General features: G+C 44.7%; 1 protein-coding gene across 5 annotated transcripts in view; it reads right to left on the minus strand.

The window, feature by feature from the left end:
- LOC133381223 (zinc finger protein 1-like) overlaps positions 1 to 24433 on the minus strand; it is a 27658-nt gene continuing 3225 nt past the window's right edge. The window contains exons 1-9 of one of the 5 annotated variants that reach the window (XM_061620008.1): positions 21665 to 21809; positions 16093 to 16499; positions 15084 to 15195; positions 13580 to 13662; positions 9946 to 10072; positions 7537 to 7629; positions 5568 to 5723; positions 5357 to 5467; positions 1 to 4974 (exon numbers count right to left, since the gene is read on the minus strand). In XM_061620008.1, the coding sequence (XP_061475992.1) occupies positions 3809 to 4974; positions 5357 to 5467; positions 5568 to 5723; positions 7537 to 7629; positions 9946 to 10072; positions 13580 to 13662; positions 15084 to 15195; positions 16093 to 16499; positions 21665 to 21695 (2286 nt within the window). In that variant the 5' untranslated portion in view covers positions 21696 to 21809 and the 3' untranslated portion in view covers positions 1 to 3808. Of the gene's footprint in view, positions 4975 to 5356; positions 5468 to 5567; positions 5727 to 7536; positions 7630 to 9945; positions 10073 to 13579; positions 13663 to 15083; positions 15196 to 16092; positions 16645 to 21664; positions 21810 to 24433 lie in introns of those variants that run through there. The other 4 variants (XM_061620007.1, XM_061620009.1, XM_061620011.1 and 1 more) reach the window with 4 other exon arrangements.

The raw sequence follows: 24433 nt of genomic DNA on the forward strand, positions 1-24433 counted from the left end.
CATTATTCTTTATTTGCAGAACATTTTGCCAATACACTAAAATATTCTTAAAGCAACCATGCATAATAAAAGCAGCCACCTACAACATCCAGCTATTTAAAAAAGCCCAAAACCACACACGTACACAATTCTCTACACAGTATGGCAAAATAGAAGGGTTAATTTGGAGAAGCCACCATTTGTTTGCGATAGTGAATATGCAGAGAGACCCTGATCAAATGATCTCAAACATGAATTTACACATAATTAACAAAGCCACAGCCCAAGGCCTTTACATGTGCAAATTCAGTTTCCTTGGAAATGTTGCTTTTTCAGAATGGAGCCCAGGTGAAGTTCTTCCCCAGCCCAGGTCCTCTTAGGGATCGTGGTGAGTTTTCCTTATTTCCCCACCTTTCATATTAATGTTATGATAACTCGTAAGGTATTCCGACTGCAGTATTTTACAGCAAAAACTATTTAAAAAACCAAATGAGAAGATTTCGACATAATACAAACAGCAATAATGTGAATGAAGTAGGATAATAATAAGAAAATCTAGGTTAAAATATTTTAAAATGCATATGATACAATTTGGAAACCTTGATAAATGTTGACTTTTGTGACAATGGTAAGGTCACAAGAGACCAGGGAGGGATCTAATAGCAATCTGAGAAAATTCTGACATTTATCAGTAAATCTTGAGCCCAACAAGATTGGTAAATGATCATATTTCTTTCTCGCTTCTATGTTTTGCAGGTAAAGAATAACTTTTAGCACTTATTTGGTTGTCAGTTTCCAAAACTGGTATCATGGCACAAATTATTTATTTATTTATTTCTTATTTTATTTATATCCCGCCCTTCCTCCCAGCAGGAGCCCAGGGCGGCATAGTCCAAAACAAAAACAACCCTTTCTAACACTGTTCAGTAAGTCTCAAGAGCAACTAGGTGCCAGCAGTAAGTGAGAATGACCTTACAAAAATGTAACATTTCCAATGGCATTCCAATTACATCTCAAGAATAACATGTACCTGGGGAAAAAACCCACACCCTCTTTCTCCGTCATTAACTGGTAAATGTCCGCATTTACTGGGGCAGACTTATTATTAATAAACTGATTTTTAGGTTACGCCCTGCTTTAACCTTAATAATTCCTGTAGATGAGGTACAGTTACAAAGCTTTTAGAAACACTATGCATTATAGCAATTTTGAAAAATTACAGGATGCTTTTGTTTTACCATTTTTATAAATTTAATATCTCAGTATTCAAAAACTTAGCCTAACTCACAATGCATTCGTGGAAGGCAATATACTCCACCCAGGCCCTTAAGTGTGCTCACCTGCCCCTCCATGCTGTTCACAAATCATCCCATGCACCCAACTACACCCCATTCCCAACTATTATTGTTGGTCTCTACCCTACATTACAATTACAACAGAATCATGTTTGTTCAGAAGTCCCATTGTGTTCAGTGGCACTCACCCCCTAAGAAGCATGTTTACGATCGCAGCCTTAGAGTACGCAAAGTGTTTGTGCCCCAACCGAAGTGAAACTGAGCTGTATCCCCCGTCCCATATATTTGATATAGTCGCAAATAGCCCATAGTCTTTTTCCTTTTTTTAAAGCCACGCCAACCAGCCACAATTGCTCACTGATTGAGAGCCAGAGCACCAGCTTTGAACTGAAGTCTTTTTAGACTTCGCTTTTTTGTTGGAATTTCGCTGTATCATTTGGAAGAATTTTGGATTCCTGCTCTGCAGTAACCCATTCACAAAAAGAAAAGAAATTTCCCTCCTTTGTTACATTTCTTTGAGCAACGGACTTCTGTGGAGGAGCGACTGTTTTGCTTCCACTAAGGAACCTTTGCTCCCTGAATTATGGATATTTCCATCTTCTTTTGTTTGACCTCTGACCAAGCCAAGAGTCTATGTCATCCTGTAAATAAGCTCACAAAAGATACTTGCCTGCAGGCCCTCTTGTCCATGGCCCACACGAAAACTCAGGCTACCAGCCTCTTAGTGAGCTGTTTAAAAAAACACCCTTCATTCTACCAAGTGGACTGGTGGATGAGGGAAAAGGATGATCTGTCCACCCTTTTCCATCAGCATGCTGCATTTCTGTGCCGTCAAGAAGAGGACTTTCTTTTCCTTATGGGTAGCATGGACCCTACAAGGCTACCAGAGGAGGAATGGAGTGAGCAGCCCTTCCACCAATCTACTCATGGAATATCCTGCATGGAATTTCCACTCCTGTGGTGACCAAGCGAGTTGTTAAAATACAGGGCTGATCTAAGTGCAGTCTTAAAATATGTTTACTTGGAAGTAAGGCCTTCTGATTTCAAGAGGATTTAAACCCTTGTCATTTTGCATAGGGTTGCAGCCTAAAAAATCTCCTTTTAAAAATTATGATTTTTGAGGCTTACATTTAAAGCACACAGAGACTTATGGAAATAAATGGGCTGTAGCATGCTGAACCCTTGCGTTGAATGGTGGCAGATATTTTTTTTTAAGAAACATCAAACATGCGAGTACATATAGGAAATGCAATTAAGATGTAGTGTACCAACATCTGGAGGGCCACAGGTTTTACAGCCCCGAATTGCACCATGGCTCACGATTTTGGCGGGCCATTTTCAGAGGCTATCTTTATCCGAAACTGAATCGATAGGAACACATTCTCAGAATGAGAGATGTTGGTGTTTCCAGATTTCAGAGGAACGCATTAACCATCATTACCCCATCTGAGCACTTCCATTGCATGCTTGAAATTCCAGAGATTATATCATTTGTAACTCAACATTTAAAAGAGCTGGATGTCCAGTTGCTTTTGTGATTTTATCATTGCAATTGCCTTCAATCAACAAAACAAAACCCCAAACAGGCTGAACTCTCTTGCAACCCAACACTGTGTGAATCTCCAACATGGTGTGTGACTCTAACCTGCGTGTTTCTGCATGCCCTCCACTGAAATGCCACTTTGAAAAGAATTTCTTTTTTAAGCATGTTAGAAGTGTGGGAAATGACATGCTTTTCTGATTATCCCCTTCCTTCCACCTTTAGATCTTTGCTATGGCAGAGCTATATAATCAGCTGACAAAAGGTGAGCCTACATTTTCATCTAACCAATACCAAGAGACAACTAACCCCTTTTAAAACATCCCCTTTAAAATTTGATGTTGGTCAGAGCAAGTCACAGAAAGGTCAGTGTCCAATTTTACTTCCCCCACCAAGTTAAATAATGAACAAGTTTGAAAGATGGGGGAAGGCAAAGGTGTTTTTAGACGACCCTGATTGTAATTTGTTCTTCCAGAGCCAGAATTTCTGTGCTGCTCATTAAGTTGCTGAATCTCATTAAATTATTATGCTTCCATCTAGTCCAGGAGTAGAGACTGATGACTTATTTTAAAGAGGAAAACAACACCTGGGTCTGAACCTATAATCGAAGGGCATCCAAAACACCATGCTGAATGATCTGTCTCTTTCTCTTTCCCAAGGCATACATCCTAAAATGTAATCTTTGAGAATCCGTTCTCTCTTCACTAATTATAGATATCTGCTGTGAGTGAAGTAGGAAGTGGGTGGAGTTGTGAAGTACAAGAGCTCTTCCCTGCATAAGTAGAGCTAACATCGCCCTTTCTAGAGATCCTTGCTTTCTTCCAGATGAAGCTGTTGCCAGTCCCTGCCATCCAATTTGATTCAGTACATCTACTCTTGGAAACATGCTCATTTTTAAGACAGTATAAAAGATCGGTATGGCTTCCTTGCATGACTGGATGATACTTCCTGATGGGTGTAGGCCCAGATGAAACTTCTTCCATGCCCTGAGCATTCACAGCGTTAAGGTCCTGTCCTCAGTTAATTCTTTCATAACTAGGATGGCTTGATCTCCGACAGAAGTCTCCTCGATAGTCCACAAGTTTGGCATGCCTCCTTCTCCTGCATTTGTGGAGGATGTGTAAGATGTAAGTGGCCAATGAAAGGTTTCTGCCGGGTGTGTGTATCCATAATAGTTCTCTTGCGTGAAGCTAATGCTCTCTGGTGTGAAACTTTGTGTGATGTCCAAAAAGATGTTGGTTCCAACCGCAGCTTTTGCCTTCCGTGAACTGCTTTTGCGGCGTTGTGTGTCATGTGTGTTCTGATGCCTGATGAGATGTGAGCTCTGGTTAAAGCTTTTCCCACACTCGGTGCATCTATACGGCTTTTCACCTGTGTGGATTTTTTGGTGTCTGAGCAGCGTGGCGAGATCATTGAAACTCTTCCCACATTCCGTGCATTTATATGGCTTTTCCCCGGTATGGATTCTCTGATGTCTAAGGAGGGTCCTGCGATCACTGAAGCTCTTTCCACATTCAGTGCATTCAAACGGCCTCTCCCCTGTGTGCACTCGCCAATGAGCCTCAAGATTTGATTTATCACAGAAGCTCTTGCTACAGCTGGAGCATTTATACGGTTTTTCGCCAGTGTGGCTTCGCCAGTGTGTCTTAAGACTATACTTGTTGTAAAAGCTCTTGCTACAGCTTGAGCAGTGAAAGGTTTTCTCTCTGGTTTCTACATGGGTTTTTTGATGTGTAATAAGATTTGTGGTCCGGTTAAAGCTCTTCCCACACTCTGGGCATTTGTATGGTTTCTCTCCTGTGTGGATTCTCTGATGTCTAAGAAAGCTGGTTTTATCACAAAATCCTTTGCTACAGACTGTGCACTTGTAGGGCTTCTCCCCCGTGTGGATTCTTTGATGTACTTTAAGGCTCGCTTTACGAGTGAAGCTCTTTCCACAAACCTTGCACTGGTTCTTCCTCTTCCCTTTGTATACTTTTTGTGGAGCTGGCATTCCACTGAAGTCGCTGCCCTGGCAATTGGGTTTATTTCGCCAGTCTCCTGTTTGGTCTTCCCCATTTCTCTCTAGTCCTTCTTGATTTCCAAAATTATCTTCGTCCTCTGTATCTTCCGATAATACTTCATATGGTTCCCATTCACTCTCGCTCTCCCAGCCATCACCTAGCAGAAGAGAGAGAAAGAAAGAAAGAGATCTATAAGAGAGGAAGGGGGATATAAAGATTCAAAGTCAGGAGTAGAACCAATTTTATTTCTATGGAGAATGAAGAGCTGAAAAATGGTTCTGCTGCCTTCAGATCCCTTGAAACAGCTTAGACTAGGGTCTTTTTGTTTAGAAAATTTCTGAGCCTATCTTCAGTAAAAACTCTCAGGGCAGCATACCATAAAATGATTTTATGTCTGCTTGCTTTTAAAGTTTGATTTTATATGAAAATTTAGTATTTTTTATGTTTAGGTGTTTTTGTTGATTAAGCAGTATACAAATCTTGTTAAATAAATACATCTTTTCCAAATTCCCCCGTTCTTGCTGTTAGTGGATACTCACTCTCTGCCACCTCAGTCATAAAAGAAATACTATCTTGGGATCCTCCTGGTTGAGCCTCGAGTGACTCTCCTGACACAAGGCCTTCCTCTTGAGAGTGCTCTGTGCTGATATCTGTGTGCAAGGGAGGGGGAGGGGGAGAAGAAGAGAGCGATTTCTAAATTTGATGGAAAGGCAAGATATGAGTCTTAAATAAGTCAATCTACGCAAGTACCTGCCAGTTCCACCTGCCATGTCTCTGTCAGCTGGTTTCCCTCCTGCATCTTTGCTCCTTTTTGACTCCCAACATTCTCCTCCGCCTCTTCGCCCTCGCTGCCTTTCGGCGCCATCTCAACCGGTCCCCCGTTGCATTCGCTTGCCCAGGCGTCACCTGCTGGAATCGGAACCAAAAAGAGGACAAGGGGAAAATGGCGCCTCAAACCAAACTCCCCGGGGAGGGGACACAGGTATCTCACATATCAGACAGTAGCTTTGTTTGCAAGGGACGCTAAGCCAAACCTTGGCTTAGAGAGACTGCACAGGCTCCAGGAGAGGACCCCGTAGCTGCTTTGTTCCTCCACAGTCTTTTTTGCTTTCCCACTGCATCAAACTAAGCCAAGGTTTGGCTTATTGTGTTCCTCAAACTGGGGCTCATGATTAAGCTCTCTCCTCGCTAACCGTAACCTGTAGCCAAGAGAGAGAGCTTAATCATAAGCCCTGGTTTAGATGGCACACTCAGCCAAACTTTGGTTTAGCTCAGAGCAACGAAAAGGAGCAGAAAGGAGCAAAGCAGAGAACCTCAGGCCCAGGGAACTCTCCCCAAGACACACCCTCCTTGAGTGCTTTTGTCTGGCTGGAATATGTTTCTGAACTGCAATAATGTCTCTTACATGCCTGGATGGAGGGTGGAAGGGTGTGTGTATGTGTGTGTAGAAACGTCTGACTTTTGCACGGTTGGAATGCGGCCTACTGTACAAAAATAAGTTCAGTGATAAATGTACCATAGGTGCCAACACAAAATGGCTGGCATGGACAGCAAACAGAACCTAAAAAAGAGGTGCCAGGACTCTTACTAGTGAGTACTGTCACACAAAAAGCCCTGAATAAGATTCATATCCATTGCTCTCCACAGTTTTTCATCTGGTCTCACCCACACTGTCATGCAGCCCCCGGAAGGTTGCCCACAAGGAAATGTGGCCCCCAGGTGGAAAAAGGTTCTGGCTCAGCTTATCATGCAAACCAGGTAGGACTCTGATGGATATTCGGCCCTTCCTTTCTACAGACACAACCATAATTTCAATTACAATCATTCTCTTATTTTATACAGTGTACGATGTTATATATTTATAATTTATACCATCCTTCAATTGAAATTGGAAGCTAGGCCTTCTTTGTGGTGGCCCTCTATGGATCTCCTTTCTCCCTGAAGGGCTCATGGGCTTTTAAGAAATCCACCTTTTTCTAACATTAAATAAGGCTTTTTCTAGAGAGCTGTGTTAAAAGAATGTTGCAGGTTAGTTCTTGTTTTGCTCCCTGTTACCTGTTTTTTTAGTACATTTGTATTATTTTTAGATTGCATGCATTCATTGTGTTTTTGATACTGCGAGCTGCTTGGGATGGGCTATGTCCCCAGAGGCAGCACAAAAAAAAAATGTAATTTTTTAAAAATGACTAGTGCAGTTTTACAGCTGGAGATAAGGGAGGAGAATTAAACAGCCTCCTCTTACCTGGCTATACCTTACAAATTCCCCACCCCCACATTTTTGTTACTTCAGAAAACATGAATCTGGACACTCAGTGTTTGCTGAGGTAAACTGTCATTTCACATAAATACTGTGAAGCTGGGAACCCCCACCTTTGCCCACTACAGCTGTCGGTTAGTCCTAGGCGGGGGAAAAGTCAACCAGCCTGTTAAGGGAATCCTACAGCTCTCAAAATTTATTTACTGATTTATTTTATTTATATCCCACCTTTCCTCCAAGGAGCCCAGGGTGGAGTACCCGGCTCTCCCCTTACTCACTGTAGCCTTGCAGCAACCCTGTGTGGGAGGTTAGGCTGAGAAACAGTGACTGGCCCAAGGTCATCCAGTCAGCTTCATGGCTGGGCAGGGGTTTGAACCCTGGCCTCCATCTGGCACTCGAAACGCTACCCTGCCCTGGCTCAAATAACAAGGAATGGTCGCAAACATGTCGGTAAGAATCTACCTGTTGCACTCTCTCCTTCAGAGCTCTGGTCAAGTATCTCTTCCTTTTCTTCCAACCAAGAGATGAGATCGGGTTTTGGAACTGGAGGTCCTTCTGGAGAAGGATACAGAAAAACCCCAGGCCATCACAAAACAACCGTCTTCTGTCAATACTGGGGAACCTGAGTTTAAACTCTCTCTGAAACTCCCCTGGTCCTCATCCCCTGCAATGGAAATTAGGGGTGCTGTGGCCTTCCAGGCACTGTTGGGGTTTCCAATTTTCCACCAGCCCCAGCCAGCATAGTCGATAGTCAGGGATGATGGGAGTTTGGAGGTAGGGTGTGGTCCAGCAACATCTGGAGGACACAGAGTTCCCCACCCAGAGGGTTAGACCAGGGGTTTCCAAATTGCTGTCCGTGGACTTCATTCAAGTGGTCTGTGGCATGTTCACCTTGTATTTTCATTGCTTCTTTTATTTCTTATATTGCATTTTATTGTGTGTCAATTTGAATTCTGTGGAATGCAGCTTGAAATACAACATATGACATAAAAAAAGCAATAGAAATGCAACTGAAAAACCATCCAGCATCTAGCACATTACAATTGCAACAACAGGCAGAAAAAGCATTTACTGGTCCACCAAGACCAGCAGCAATTTACAAGTTGTCTGTGGAGGAAAAAGTTTGGGAATCACCAGGTTAGACAAATTCACAGAAGAGAGATCTCTCAATGGCTATTAGTTATGATAACTCAATGGAGCCTCCAGAGTCAGACACAGTCTACCTCTAACTATGCATCTAGGTCCCCATCCCTGATTCCTGGGTATTGGTATGTTAGTAGTGAGGGAGCTGGCTCCTTGCGCTCTTTTGCAGTCTTGTGGCCTTTTCGTTCATGATGCTTTGATTGTAGTTACTTTTTGATTGTTGGATCCTTTCTTGTAAAAACAGAGATGGAGAACATCTGTGGCCCTCCACATGTCGCTGGACTACAACTCCCATCCTCCCTGACCATTGGCTCTGCTAGCTCCAGCAGTGTTCCCCAACACTGCTGCAAAACCACCCTGGGGCTACAACAAAACAATGATGTAAAAAACAAAATACCTATGATTAACAAAAAGATAAATGAGCTACGGGAAACACTTCTCTTGCTTATGTTAACGGCATAAGAACATAAGAAGAGCCTGCTGGATCAGGCCAGTGGCCCATCTAGTCCAGCATCCTGTTCTTGCAGGGGCCAACCAGTTGCACATGGGCAGCCCGCAAGCAGGACCTGAGTACAAGAGCACTCTCCCCTCCTGTGGTTTCCAGCAACTGGTATTTGGAAGCAGACTGCCTCAACTATGGAGGCAGAGTGTAGCCATCATGGCTAGTAGCCTTATCCTCCATGAATTTGTCTAATCTTTTAAAGCCATCCAAGTTGGTGGCCGTCACTGCCTCCTGAGGGAGCGAAGTGTGAAGAAGCGTTTTGTTTTGTCTGTCCTGAATCTTCCAACATTCTGCTTCAGTGGATGTCTACAAGTTCTTGTGTTATGGGAGAGGGAGAAAAACGTTTCTCTATCCACTTCCTCTGTGCCATGCATCATTTTATGCACTTCTGTCCTGTCTCCTCTTACTTGGTGCATTTCTTGCTGCGGATGAAGCAGACGTCCTGCAGTGCTACATGTTAAGAAATGCATTATCTATCCCTACAGATAGTTTTGTCTGGCTCGACCCAGTATGACTGGTTTTTAGCTTTATATAGGCTACAATCCAACTAGGGAGTAAGTGCCACTGCTATTGGACTGCCTTCAAGTCGATCCCGACTTATGGCGACCCTATGAATAGGGATTTCATGGTAAGCGGTATTCAGAGGGGGTTTCCCATTGCCTCCCTCTGAGGCTAGTCCTCCCCAGCTGGCTAGGGCCTGCTCAGCTTGCCACAGCTGCACAAGCCAGCCGCTTCCTTGTCCGCAAGTGCCAGCTGGGGGGCAACTGGGCTCCTTGGGCCTATGCAGCTTGCCCACGGCTACACAGGTGGCAGGGCACGTAACCCCTGAGCCACTCACTGTGGGGGTGATCTGTAGCTGGCCCTTGACACCCAGGAGACACGAGCGGGGATTTGAACTCACAGAGTCTGGACTCCATTAGCTCTTACATCCAAGTTGCATAGTATTGTGCTGCTAAAGGCCCATCTAGTTCACCCTCCCTGGAGATGCCGGGGACTGAACCTGGAACCTTCTGCACGCAAAGCAGGTGCTCTGATACTGAGCTACGGCCCCTTCCTTGCATTTGAGATGACTTCATCCAGCGCAGTGACAGGAACCCACAAAGCTGCGTCATACCGAGTCAGCCCACTGGTTCATCCAGCTCATGCAAAGCAGGTGCTCTGCCAATGAGGTCACAGGTCCTTTCCCTGTTCAGCGTCCGTCAACCAAACAGCAGAGGGATCCTTACCCAGAGAGGCTACATTCCCGTAATTCTCCACCATGACCTCCCTGTAGAGAGCTCTCTGGCCTGGGTCCAGCAGGCCCCACTCCCCCTCGGTGAAACGCACAGCCACTTCCTCAAAGGTCACAGACTCCTGAAAGAAAAGAGTGGGGGATCATCCTCACAAATAGTCCCAAGCAAGATGGAAAACATTCCCACTTCCCTCAGTCCCAGGGGTAGGGAACCTTGGGCCTCAGGGCCAAATGCAGCCCTCTAGGCCTCGCCATCTGGACCACAGGACTCCCCCCGACAGGCCACACATCCTCCTGAGTCACACCCTTCATCAGCCCTGATTCATGCCCTCCTTGAGTGCTTTTGCCTGGAGAAGTCAGATAATGCCTTTTGTTTGCTTGGATAGAGGATAAAGAGAGGGGATTGCGAGTGTGCTATTGTATTGAGCAATGGCAAAAGGTAAAGGTGTCCCCGCACTTACAGCGCGAGTTGTTTCCGACTCTTAGGGTGACGTCTTGCGGCGTTTACTAAGCAGACCGTATATATGGGGTGGGCTTGCCAGTTCCTTCCCTGGCCTTTCTTTATCCTGGTAAAATGTATTTGTTTTTCCATTTAACAAAATTTATATACTGCTTGATTGTAAAAACCTCTAAATTAAAAATTATCAATAAAACAGTTAAAAATAAGTAATTTAAAACATTCTAAAAACAATTAAAGCAGCAACTAAGTAAGAAAGATGAAAACACATCAACATCTGTGTGTCTGGATAGGCTTGCCTAAACAAAAAAGTTTAAAGTAGGTGCCAAAAGGAATACTGCAAAGGCACCTGCCAGATGTCAAGAGGCAGGGGGTTCCAAAGAGTCGGCACTCTCATGCTAAAAAAACAATTTCTTTCAAGTGCAGAGCCAATATTACGTGGCAGCTGTAGCAGGGCCTGTTCCACGGAGCGAAGTGCTCAAGTGGGCACATATGGAGTAAGGCAGTCTCGCAAGCAAACTGGCCCCAAGCTGTTAAGTGCTTTATATACCAGTCATTAACTCTTTGAACTTGGCCCAGTAACAAATCGGCAACCAGTGTGGATCTCTGAGCAGAGGTGTTATACGCTGACAGGACACCACTCCTGCCAGCAATCTGGCTGCAGCATTCTGTGCTAATGGCAGAATGTTCATGCATTGCTCTGCCCCCACTTGCCTCCGGTCCTGCCCCCCACTGGCAGGGGGCCCCTGAAACATTGCCCAGAAGGGAATATGGCCCTGAAAAGAGAAGTCGAAGAGAGGAAAAGCATGCGGGTGTGTTGTGGGTGTGTGGAGGGATTACAGCTGCACGCCCCGTTGGTAGCCTGGTTGATTTATTTACGTATTTACATACTGCTGTTGATAAAACATCCCAAGGTGGTGCACTACTATGAAAATACAACTGATGCAACAAGCTTAATAAGTGGAGTTTTTTAACCTTGTCAATATCTGAATTGGTTTGAAATTGTTTTTATATAATGCAATTGTTTCGCAAATGGCAGGAGTTCCTGCTGCTGCTGCTGCTGCTGCTGCTGCTGCTGCTGCTGCTAATAATAATAATAATAATAATAATAATAATAACAATAAGTCTTTAGCATCTCCAGTAAGGGCTGGGAGAGACCCCTGCCCAAAACCCTGGGGGCCACTGCCAATCAGTGTAGACCATGGGATTCCAATCTGGGGTCACCAGAGTTTCACGACCTTCATTCAGGGGTCCATGCCACGTTCATATTCAGTATCCATCATGATCTTATTTTATTGCTTCTTTTATTTCTTATACTGTATTTTATTGTATTACAGTATTAATTCCATGGAATGCAAATTGTAATATACAATAGAAGAATTCAAACCATTTTTAAAACATCAAACAGAGTTGCCAGAACAGGCAGAAAAATTATTAAGTAGTCTGCCAAGACCCTCGGCAAATATCAAGTGGTCCGTGGAGGAAAAGGTTTGGGAATCGCTGGCATATCGTATTGTGAAACTGCTTTGAGATGCTTCATAGGAAGTAATCTATAAATGTTTTTTTTTTATTATTATTGGTACAAAGTTTGTTAAATACATACATTGCTTGTTTAAATCTTTTTTTAAAAAGACTTGGAGCAATTTGCAACTAAAGGGGGAAAAAACACAAAAATAAAATCAGATAAACGTGACTTGAGAGAACACCTTATCCCTTATATACCCAATAGGTCACTCCATTCTACTTGAGAGTTTCTTCTTCAAGCCCCCAAGATATTAGGAGCTGTTTCCAAGGACGGACGAATACCCATAATCTATTAATCATCTGAAGACTTTAATGCCCTCGCTATGTTTGAACATGCTTTTGATAAATACCAGCTTCACTGGGGTACCTATTCGGAAATTTGGATGGCATGTCTGGCTCTGTAGCCCCATCTGCACTATACATTTAAAGCAGTATCACACCACTTTAAAGAGTCATGGCTTCCCCCCTACTGCCAAATCCTGGGACGTGAAGTTTGTTCTGGGTGCTGCAAAGTGTTAGGAGACCCCCTATTCCCCTCACAGAACTACAATTCCCAGAGTTCCCTGGGAAAGGGACTAACTGTTAAACCACTGTGAGAATCTTTAGCTGGTTTTCAAATTATTTTCAGCTGTTTCTATGGTTTGTTTGTAAATTGCCTTGAGATTAATGTAAATGGCGATTCATACAATAATAAAAATAAAATAAACATTATTAAAAACGGATTTAACCGTACAGTATCATATCATTGGCACTGCCCAAATGCCCAGGAAAACAAAAACATATTTGTCTGGTACTGAAACAAAGGCAAGGTTGGTGCCAGGCGGGCCTCCCTGGGGAGAGCATTCCATAGACCGGGGGGGGGGAGCACTACAGAAAAGGCCTGCTCTCTTGTCCTCATACTCAGGACATCCCTTGGAGGTGGCATGTAGAACAGATTCGGAAGAGGACAACAAGGATGATCAGGGGACTGATATCAAAGCCCAATGAGGAGAGACTGAAAGAACTGGGCATGTTGAGCCTTGAGAAGAGAAGACTGAGGGGAGATATGATAGCACTCTTCAAGTACTTGAAAGGTTGCCACACAGAGGAGGGCCAGGATCTCTTCTCAAACATCCCAGAGTGCAGGACACGGAATAATGGACTCAAGTTGCAGGAAGCCAGATTTCAACTGAACATCAGGAAAATCAACCAGAGTGGTACGGCAATGGAACCAATGACCTCAGGAGGTGGTGGGCTCTCCCACACTGGAGGCACTCTAGAGGCAGCTGGAAAGCCACCTGTCAGGCGTACTTTAAGTTGGATTCCTACATGAGCAGGGGTTGGACTCAATGGCCTTATAGGCCCCTTCCAACTCTATGATTTTATGATTCTATGAAAGGGCTTCAGTTGATGTTCTCAAGGTCCAGGCAGATCCATATGCAAAAAGGCAATCTTTTAAGTGTATTTACACATTTTGAAACATTAAACAGCAGTACAACACTTTAGCAATAAGGGGCCATAGCTCAGTAGTAAAGCACTTGTTTTGTATTCAGAAGTAGGTATCAGTAGATATCTTGCAGTGCCTAGAACAAAGCAAAGGAGACGGATTTTTGGGGGGTGGGGTGTTCTTTGTAACAAAAGGAAGTCCCTTTGGTGACCGCTCCCCTACCTGATCTAAATTCATAGCAGCTGTTTCTGCTTCAGCACAAAATGGAGATGACCCACAATCTGTCTCAGGATTTGTTCCTCTATCTGCAAAGGAGGCAAAAACGATAGCAAGGTGGTTATTCGCTAAATCAGGGGTACCCAAACTGTGGTCCGTGGACCACCAGTGGTCTGCGAGCTTTGTTCAGGTGCTCCGTAGCATGTCCACCTTAAATATCCACGGTGAGTTTTAATTATATTTTTGTTGTGTAGAAATGAAAGAATAAAAATACAGTTTTAAAAACCCACTCCGTATCTAGCACAGCACATTACAAATTGCTACAACAGGCAGAAAAGTCATTAAGTGGTTCACCAAGACCATCAGCAATTCTCAAGTGGTCTGTGAGGAAAAACATTTGAGAATCACTGCTCTAAATACCTTTCAAGCAGTGCAGGCTGCTCCCCTAGGGCAAACAGGGCACTGCCCCACCAACCTCAGTCTTCCACCAACCTCAGTCTTCCATCAACCTCAGTCTTCCATCAACCAGCTGCCATTCACCTGCCTGCCTTCTTACTTACAAGCAGTCCAGGGGGTTGGCAGTGCCTGTCAAATTCTTCCCCATCAAGTTTCAGCATTGCCCTCGCAGAACTCGGAAGGGAATAGGGACAAAACTAGAAGTAGCTGGCTCTGCCTGCCATTGGCTCTGCCTCAACCTCCTGTTGGCCTCCCTGCCTTCCGCCCCACCACTCCCAATGGCCACTGATTTCAGGTCTGGAGAAGACATCTTTGTTTCTGGGGGAACAACTAAAGGTGCTGGGTTTTTGCTATATGAAGAGTGGAGTTCTCATCAGTTCGCCACCCCTTCATTGTGCTATGTCAGCCTTTCCCAACCTTTGGGTCTCCAGATGTTGCTGGACTACAGTTCCCATAATTCCTGACCATTGGCCATGCTGGCTGGGGCTGATGGGGCTCATAGTTCAGCAACATCTGGGGACCCAAAGGATGGGAAAGACTGTACTATGCTATATCTACTGTACACATCTCAGCTTTCCTTAAGTGCGCTGGGAACATTTTGAACACACATTCTGTGCCCAGAGAACAACTCCCTTAGAATGGGAGTTCAAACCCGAATTCTGCCACATTTTCCAAGGTATGCCTTGGGTGTTTTTTTCCTCTCTCCAACATCTGGCATTGCCAGAACCATTGCAGAGAGACTATGGGAGAGGCTGAACGTGTGTTATATGAACAGACCTAGAACTGAAATTGAAATTATAAAACACTAGCAACTTTGTACCAGGCATTACCAGGGAATTCTAAGAAACCGAAAAATCAATGCAGTTTTGAAAGGGTTTGTCCGCCACCTTGATTCAAAATAGTGTCCAACTGTATCCAAAGAGAGATGAAAACTTTCTCCTTGTCCTCAGGAGCAATGATGCAAAATTTGGCCACAATATCTTAAGAAGTACATGACGAGCTCTCCAAAATATATAGCAGGTTCAGGGACCTTTCAGGCCCCAGAAATTCTTACCAGCGGAGTCTGTGTCGCTGTCTTGCTCAATCGCCCTGAACAGCGGCCTCAGCCAAGTGTATGATGGAGCTCTTGCCTCGGGGAAATCAACAGCCACACCCACAAATGGTGCCTGCATGTGAAACAGCAAAAGAGGACCTCACGGCTCAGGAAAACAAAGAGGACCAGTTCTTCCCAAGTGAGCCTGGCCAGTCCATTCTGTTTTTCCAACAGAGGCCCTGCTCCAGATCCAATTGCCAACAGCGATGCAGATATTGGACGTGCAGGGGCTTCTTGGTGGTGAAACCCAAAAGAACGCAAGGGATCGGAAGAAGCCGACTCAGTGTAAGGCAGATCCCCGTGCTCCTATGTACCAACACAGGCTTATCCAACAGAACATACGTGGACAGGCAACTGGAGGGCCAAAGGCCAAATCCAGAGCCCCAAAGGGTTGGGTTGGGTTAGGCTGTGGATTCAGGAGAAGGCCCATAGTTCAGTGGTAGAGCATCTGCTCTTCATGCAGAAAGCCCCAGGTTCAATCCCCGGCAGCTCCAGGTAGGGCAGGGAAAGACTCCCTCTTTGAAATACTGGACAGCCACTGCCAGCCAGTGTAGCTAATACTGAGCTAGATGGACCAGTGGTTTGACTCGCTATTAGGCAGCTTCCTGTGTTCCTACTTCAGTAGAGGACCATAGTCCAGTGGTAAGAGCATGTTTTGCATGCAGAAGGCCCCAGATTCAATCCTTGCCATCTCCAGGTAGGGCTGGGAGTCTTCCTTGTCTGAATACCCTGATAAGCCACTGCTAGTCAGTGTAGACAACACTGGGTTAGATGGAACAAGTCTGACTCCATATAAAGGCAGCTTCCTGCGTCCCTTCATGCAGAAGGTCCCAGCTTCAATTCTGAAACCCTGGCCTGGTCTCCTGCAAACCACCCACAGAGATCTACCAGTTAGATTACCGACTCGCCTTCCGCCCACCCGTGGCGTCTGCTAAGTACTTGGAAAAACACCCGGATGTAACACGCTCACCTGATCCTCTTCTTCTGGCTTCTCCGGTAGGAAATCTTTGGCCAGGTCGGTGGCTGGAGCGCAGGACTCCATGCTGCTTTCCTTCACCAAGTTCTGCATTTCTTTGGTCAGGGACTGGTCCTTTGGGGGCCAAGCCAAATTCAGCATCCGATGCTGCGGCCCATCTAAGCAGATGATATCCTCCTCACTCAGGGCAACTGTGGCTCCATTTCTTTCCCAGCATCCTCTGCTACTTCCGGCCTGGGTGGGAGGAGGGCCCATTCCTGCTGCTTCACGGCCGACCACATCATGCTCTTCTTCAGTCTTCACTTCATGCTCTAGTGTAGCCTCCAACTGCAGGCCCATGGCCAATGGATCCCCTTGGTCTGCCCTCATCCTCTCTTTTTTTTTTCCAGGGCAAAGACAGCCTGTATGTTGGGGGGGGGAGAGGAGGTCGCACGCTACGTTGTAGCCCCACAAAAGTCAACAGACTGTTGTTCTGCCCAACTACAGTATGACACAATCACCAGAAAGGCAAAACTGGGTGATCCCAGCTTGCCAGAGGGCCTTATCCTTGCAGGAAAGGAAGACAAACACAAAGAATCAGAATGACATAGAAGAGGAAGCTTTATACCATGGGTGAGGAACTTTTTTTAGTCCAAGGGCCACGTTCCTTTCGGGGCAACCTTCCAGGGGCCACATGGCAGAAGGGCCAGAGTGGGTGGATGTAAATTTAACCTTTGTGCTATAGGCTAGTTTGCCTTTTAAGTGTTTTTTTATTGATTTTTTTCCAGTAACAATTATACAGCAAAAAAGATCATAGAATCTTGGAGTTGGAAGGGGCCTGTAAGGCCATTGAGTCCAACCCCCTGCTCAATGCAGAAATCCAACTTAAATCATACCCAACAGGTGGCTGTCCAGCTGCCTCTTGAACACCTCCAGTGTTGGAGAGCCCACCACCTCCCTAGGTCATTGGTTCCATTGTTGTACCACTCCAATATTTAGGAAGTTTTTCCTGATGTTCAGTTGAAATCTGGCTTCCTGCAACTTGAGTCCATTATTCCATGATGTGTACACACAGTGCTTTTTTGTGACAGAATGCACCAGTATGGAGTACTGGCACCTGTTTTTCGGCTGCCCGTAGTGGCCATTTTGTGCTGGCACCCAAAGCACTTTTATCAAGATATGAGAACTAGCACCTCATTTTTTAAACCATAATTAAATAAATAAAGCACTGTGCAGACAGTCTATTTGTAAGTTCAGTCCATCTAAAAGCCCACCTCAAAACTGATGAGCAAAATATAAAACCAACTCCCTCCCCAGCAAAGATGAAAATAAGGACTCTTCGCCGGACAGTAGAGTTATAGTCCAAAGTAAGAGATGAGCACTGCTACACAGTTCTCAAACATCACAGAAACACACCCCAAAGACTGCAGCAGGTTGGTTTCTACATGCACTCATATGCCCCTCTCTATCCTCCAGACAGGCAATCAAGGAGCCTTGTCAGAGTTTGAGGAAACATTCCAGCCAAGCAAACACACTCAAGGAGAGTGCACAGTAGGACCACTAGGGGATGTTGCTGGGGAGAGTCCCAAGGGCCAGACAGAGAAGATGGGGGGCCTCATATGATCTCTGGGCCTGAGGTTCCCCACCCTTGCTTTATATTATATCAGATGTAGGGAACCTGCTGCAGCCCTCCAGGCATTGGCTAAATTCACACCATACATTTATCCCACTCTTAGAATCATAGAATAGTAGAGTTGGAAGGGGCCTATAAGGCCATCAAGTCCAACCCCCTGCTCAATGCAGGAATCCATACCAAAGCATTATTCCACTTTAAACTGTTCTAAATGTAAATGGACTGCCTTCAAGTCGATTCCGACTTATGGCGACCCTATGAATAGGGTTTTCATGAGGCTGAGAGGCAGTGACTGGCCCAAGGGCACCCAGGGAGCTTCATGGCTGTGTAGGGATTCGTCCAACACCTTAACCACTATACCACACTGGCTCTTAAACTGTTCTGGCTTCCCTCAAAGAATCCTGGTAAGTGTAGTTTTCTGAATGTTGCTAGGAGATTCCTATTCTCACAGAGCTACAATGTTCAGAGTGGTTTAAACAGTCAGTCCCTCCTCCCAGAGAACTCTGGGAACTCTAGTTCTGTGAGGGGAATAGGGGTCGCCTAACCACTCTCAGCACCTCTCACAAACAATATTTCCTGGGATTCACTGTTTAAAGTGGCATAAGAGTGGATAAATGCATGGTGTGAATGTGGCCATTGTGAGATTCCAAAATCATCAGCCCCAGCTAGCATAGCCAATGGTCAGGGATTGCTAGTATTAGTGTAGCAGGAATTCAGTTGCATACTGGAAATATAGATTTGCACAATTAAAGTGGATTAAAGTGCTCTGTTGCAAGAAATCCACTTTAAGGGGGAAAACTTGACTTTTTGCAGTTTAGGAAAGTTATGAGGAAATGCACTGAAAAGTGTGGGATAATGACTGATTGGCGAAAAGACATATAACCACGCTGCAAGCAAGTTGAGCTGAATGTTCATGGTTAGATAAGCTCCCTGCAAACGAATCAGAACGAATGCTTACTAAAACGCAGACATAGTCTAAACTCCATGGAAGCTTTGTGCAAGCAAATCAGGATGAATGCTCAGTGAACAGGTTGTCTTGAGGAGTCCAGAATCTAACAACATCTGGAGGGTTGCAGACAGGGCTGTGGAGTCGGCACGCCAAACCTTCGACTCCGACTTCTCTATTTTTCTACTGTCCGACTCCGACTCCACCCAAAATTGCTTCCAACTCCACAGGCCTGGAAAGGGCTGTAAATGTCTTTTAAAATTGGAAGCTCTCATAGGAGCATTTTTATCGCTGCCTGAATATGCATGCGCTGATCTTGGCATCACAGCATTTGTCTTCATCTGGGTCCTGTGTCATACACTGACACACAAAATGTTTTCCATCTGGAGTTATGATGAAATGCTCAACTACAGCTGACTTCATGGGAAGCTTCTTTGACATTTTGAATTTATATTTTAAAAAATGTGTCAATCAAAATTTATTTTGAAGCCGGAGTCCGTACATTTCTACCGACTCCGACTCCACCCAAAATTGCTTCCGACTCCAACTCTGACTCCATGACTCCACAGCCCTGGTTGCAGATCCTCCATCCCTGCTGTAAGGAGTTTGGTGCCCTGTCCACCTCGGGCATGCTGCCTCCAGGTTGCCCATAATGGAACCTGGTCCAACATCTACGAATGGTTTTCCCTCACCCCCTGGCAATAAGGCAGGGTTGCTACGGGACTATGCCGAAGGAAAAAGGTGGGTTGTGAGGCAGGATTTGAAGGACAGTCACAGGGGGTGTTCTGGGAGGGAGATTCCCAAGTATAGGTCTATTAGCCATGAAATCTAAATAGAACCTCTTTGTACAGAGGCAGTATACTATCTAAATATCTACATATGCTCTGACAGCCCCAATTTACCAGAGATGGCCTGTATTTTCTGGTACCTGTTCCCACTAAAACACTGTCCCTGTTTATTTTATTTTATTTTGCCTTTGTGGAAAGTTGTAAGTCCATTAATTTCAGTGGGACTTGAGTATGTGCATGTGCATAAGACTACAGCCATGATAACTAATCCCGGAAGGAAAGAATGACTGGATTTGCATATCACTTTATACTGAAAATATCTCAAAGCAATTTACTGTTTATATATATATATATATATATCACAACAAAACACAATAAAAACCTATTTAACAATGCACAAAAATCTATCTATCTATCTATCTATCTATCTATCTATCTATCTATCTATCTGTCTATCTATCTATCTATCTATCTATCTATCTATCTATCTATCGATCGATTGCATTTATATACCACCCCATAGCCGAAGCTCTCTGGGCAGTTTACAGCAATGCACAGTATCACCACAATAGCAATTACACACAAAAGCCAAGATTAGCAACGCTATAATTAAAGCCCCTCAGGAGCCCCTCCAGATGATCTTTTTATTGAGCATTCATCCTGATTTGCTTGCACAAAGTTATGCAGGGGTTATATGCAGGGGTTAGATCAGGTGTGAGGAATGCTCCTGGCCGTATAACCACCCCATAAATAAATCAGAACTAATTCTCAATAAAGACTGGACATAATCTAACCCTGGGGTAGGGAACCTATGGCCCTCCAGATGTGACTGAACTACAGCTCCCATCATCCCTGGCCATTGGCCATGCTTGCTAGGGGCTGATGGGAGTTGTAGTCCGGCAACATCTGGAGGATCAAAGATTCCCCACCCCTGGGTTAGATTATGTCAGTCTATTGAGAATTAGTTCCAATTGATTTACGGGGTGGTTATACAACCATGAGCATTCATCCTGCATTCATTCTGATTTGCTTGTGGGATGTTTACACATCTTCTTGTTAACCGTTTGTTCATCCCACACTTTTCAGCGCATTTCCTAACTGCAAAAAGTCTGTTTCTTTTTTCGTAAAGTGCATTTTATTGTACCAGAGCAACAGACTGCTTTAATCCACTTTAACTGCACACAACCTAAATTTCTGGTATGTGCTTAAATACTGACTGGAGTAGACCTGGGAGAATTTAAAAACCATGAGGTAAGAGCTCCTGTGTTACCAAAGGCTACAGGCATATGCTCGCCTGCTTCTGATGAAACACAGGATTAGGCTGCAACTAATCTGCAACACACACACCTTCCCACCATTTTTCCTCCCCTTCTGTAGCTGTTTTGGCTACATAAGGACCTAAGATTGCTACTCCTAAATACGATTATTATTTAATATTTATATTCCACTCACAGAGCACTAGGGGTGGTTTCCATGAGCCTTGAGGGGAAATGCATTGTAAAACTAGTCTTTCCTTTGTCTGTCCTGAATCTTCCAACATTCAGCTTCATTGGGCAGCCCGGAGAATAACACAAAAGGGAGAAAAACTCTCTATCCACTTTCTCCGCACCTTCCCTAATCTTACCTCTAGCGTGCTTTCCCTTTTCTCTAACACTCCAAAGCCCCAACGGCTGCAGCCTTTTCCTCATAGGGGAGTCGCTCCATCCCCCTTGACCATTCTGGGTGCCCTTTCTGGAACCTTTTTCCCCAGATCTGCAACATCCTTTTTTTGACGTGCAGAGACCGGAGAAACCAAGGTTTGCAACCAATGCCAGACCGACTCAGAGGAGACCCACTGCAATCGACACGGTCAACTTAGGTCCATTCATTGCCATGGGTCTACTCTGAGCAGGACGAACAATGAATTCGATCCCGACCCTGGCTGGAAATAGCCACCTCCTCGCCTTGGGGTTAAATTGGTCTGTATGGGACTCTACTCACTGCCTTTTCTTGCACCCCTCATATTTTCATAATCAACAGCTGCCCCCTTTTTTTGCTCCGCTACACTCCTCCCCCCCAGCCTGAATTAAAAGATCAGGCTTGACTCCATCTGTCCAAGTTTGGAGAACGAGGGAGAGAAAAAAATTGGCACTCGCTGCACCCCCATGTCTCAATGGAATTTCATGCCAGCCTACGAGCTGCCCCCTTTGCTCCGCCCAAAACACCCTTATAGAAACTCACCAGATCCTGCCCAGCCATGGACACCCCACATTGGGATTCCCCCCCACAGTGGGGCTGCTTAGGAGGTTTGGGGGGGGGAAAGGGAGCGATGAAAAGCAGGAAGTGACTTAAAACAGTTTGCAACCCTCCTTCCTAGAAGACAACCTAGGAATAGAGACTCGGTCAGCTTAACCCTTAAGGAGAAACTTCCCTAGCAAGGAAAAAAAAAAGGCTCCCAGAGGGCAGCTTGAAGTCTTTTGAAGTCTGTTTGCATTTCAAAGGCAAACGCAGACCCTCAAAACAAAAGCGGCTTGCGGCGCCTTAGAGACTAGTCTGATTAGAAACCGCAAAGACACACACACAGACCGCGCCACAGCAGAGCCTGGTCTGTGTTAAGGCAAACACAGGCTGCATACAGGCACCGTGCATTCAGTGCACATTTGAAGGGCATGGCTTCCCCCAGAGAATCTTGGGAACTGTAGTTTGTTGAGGGTGCTGGGAATGGTAGCTCTGTGAGGGGTAAAAGACAGTTCCCAGGATTCTTTGGGGGGGGGAGCCATGCGTTTTAAATGTGCTTTAAATGTACTGACAACACTGTTGGAGGCAGTACACTTCTGGATACCAGTTGCTAGAAGCTGCGGGAGGGAAGAGTGCTCTTGCACTCTTTGGGCTTCCCATTGGGACATCGGGTTGGCTACTGTGAGAAGAGGCTGCTGGCCTAGGTGGGCCAGTGGCCTGATCCAGGAGGCTCTTCTCATGTTCTTACAGTGTGTCCACAGCCACACACATTTAGTTTATCTGCTCCATTTTTTTTATCCCACGTTTCCTCCAAGGATCTCGAGGTGATGAACATTGTTTCTCCCCTCCTTTAACCTCACAACAACCCTGTGAGGTATGTAGTATCGGATGAGGAAACTTTATGGCTGAGTGAGGATTTGAACCTCCCAGGTACTAATTTGATATTCTAGCCCAGGAACATCTTCTCTGTGTTTACTAGTAAGAGCAAATCCAGTTTCCTGGAATCTTCTCACTCACCCACCTGCTCCCGGACCCTGGAAGAAATCAGAGAGAATCTATATAGCATGCGGGTGGGAGAATCTGTGGCCCTCCAGATGTTACTGGACTACAACGCCCATCTTCCCTGACCATTGCCCATGCTGGCTGGGCCTCAGGGAAGTGGAGTCCAACATAGGAACCTGCCTTACACCAAGTCAAGCGAATGGTCCACCTAGCCCAATATTGTTGACACTGACTGGCAGCAGCTCGCCAAGGTTTCAGGCAAGGGTCTCTTCCAGGCCTACCAGGGGATGCCGGGGATTGAACCTGGGGCCTTCTGCATGCAGATCAGGTGCTCCAGCACTAAGCCATCCAGAAGGCTACAGATCAGGGACATCCAACATGGTGCCATCCAGATGTTGGTGGACTACAACTCCCATCAGCCTCAGCCCTCATGGGACCAGTTCACTTGCAGGCCCGCCTTACCCCATCTGTGCCCAGTCGAGCAATTCAGTCTGCAGAAGTGGCACTATTACAGGTGCCACATAATACTCATTCCACATTTGTAACAAATCATTATTTTAGGGTGGCAGCACCTACTTTTTGGAACTGCCTGCCTATCAACATCAGGCAGGTGCCTTCGCTGTTTTCTTTTCGGTGCCTCCTTAAAACATTTTTGTTTAAGCAACCCTATCCGGACACGGAGATGTTATTGTGTTTTAATCTCTTTTTAGTCTATTGCTGCTTTAATAGTTTTTAAAAAATCTTTTTAATTATTTGCTTTTAACTGTTTTTTGTGGATAACTTTAATGTTTTTTGTAAAGCGCTTAGAGGTTTTCTATAATCAAGCGGTATATAAATTTTGTCAAATAAATAAATAAGGACAGGGATGATGGGAGTTGAAGTTCACCATGATCTGGAGGGTACCACATTGGCTAACCCTGGTATAGATTATCAAGGTACATGTTTACACTACAAACTCTGGGCTGTTATCTCCTGGTTCTGTATTCAGAATCTAGCATCCGTCATGACAAATATATCAAAGATAGTGTATGCCAACCACCCCAGACAAAATTGGAATTTTTCAAAAACCTATGGAAATGCTGATAATACCTTTAATAGGATTGTCAGTGTCCAGTTTTGGCTGTTACTGATTACCTTTATCATATATCATAACATACTAACATGACATCAACAAACAAATAATGTTATTTCTGTTTTGTATTTTATAAAATCTATAATTCCGTATTTTTTGAGAAACATATCTCATATATAGAAATATTTTTCTTTACATTTTTTAAGATATCTAAGCTTTTGTAAAGTGCATAAATTTTATATTTTGATTATCTTACTTAAAACTTTATATAGGTATATTTTTTTCTCTTCTGAATTTTAAAAAAAAGTTGTCAGTGTCCAGTTGTGTCAGCTATCATTGATGTTACCGATTACTTTGACCATATATCATAACGTACCAATGCAGCATCAACAAACATAAAGATTATATACATGGTCAACCAAATATATAGTTGTAAAAAGCTAGACACCTCAAGCATCAGAAAACAGAATAGTTGATTATCCTCGAAAAAATTAATAACCCTTGCACTTTGCACCAGTTATCTCTCCGCCTGGTATAGTGGTTAGAGTGTTGGACTATGACCTGGGAGACCAGGGTTCCAATCCCCACACAGCCATGAAGCTCACTGGGTGACCTTGGGTCAGTCACTGCCTCTCAGCCTCAGAAGAAGGCAATGGTAAACTACCTCTGAATACCGCTTACCATGAAAACCCTATCCA

The sequence above is a fragment of the Rhineura floridana genome, chromosome 3, assembly GCF_030035675.1.
Source record: "Rhineura floridana isolate rRhiFlo1 chromosome 3, rRhiFlo1.hap2, whole genome shotgun sequence".
Classification (NCBI taxonomy): Eukaryota; Metazoa; Chordata; class Lepidosauria; order Squamata; family Rhineuridae; genus Rhineura; species Rhineura floridana.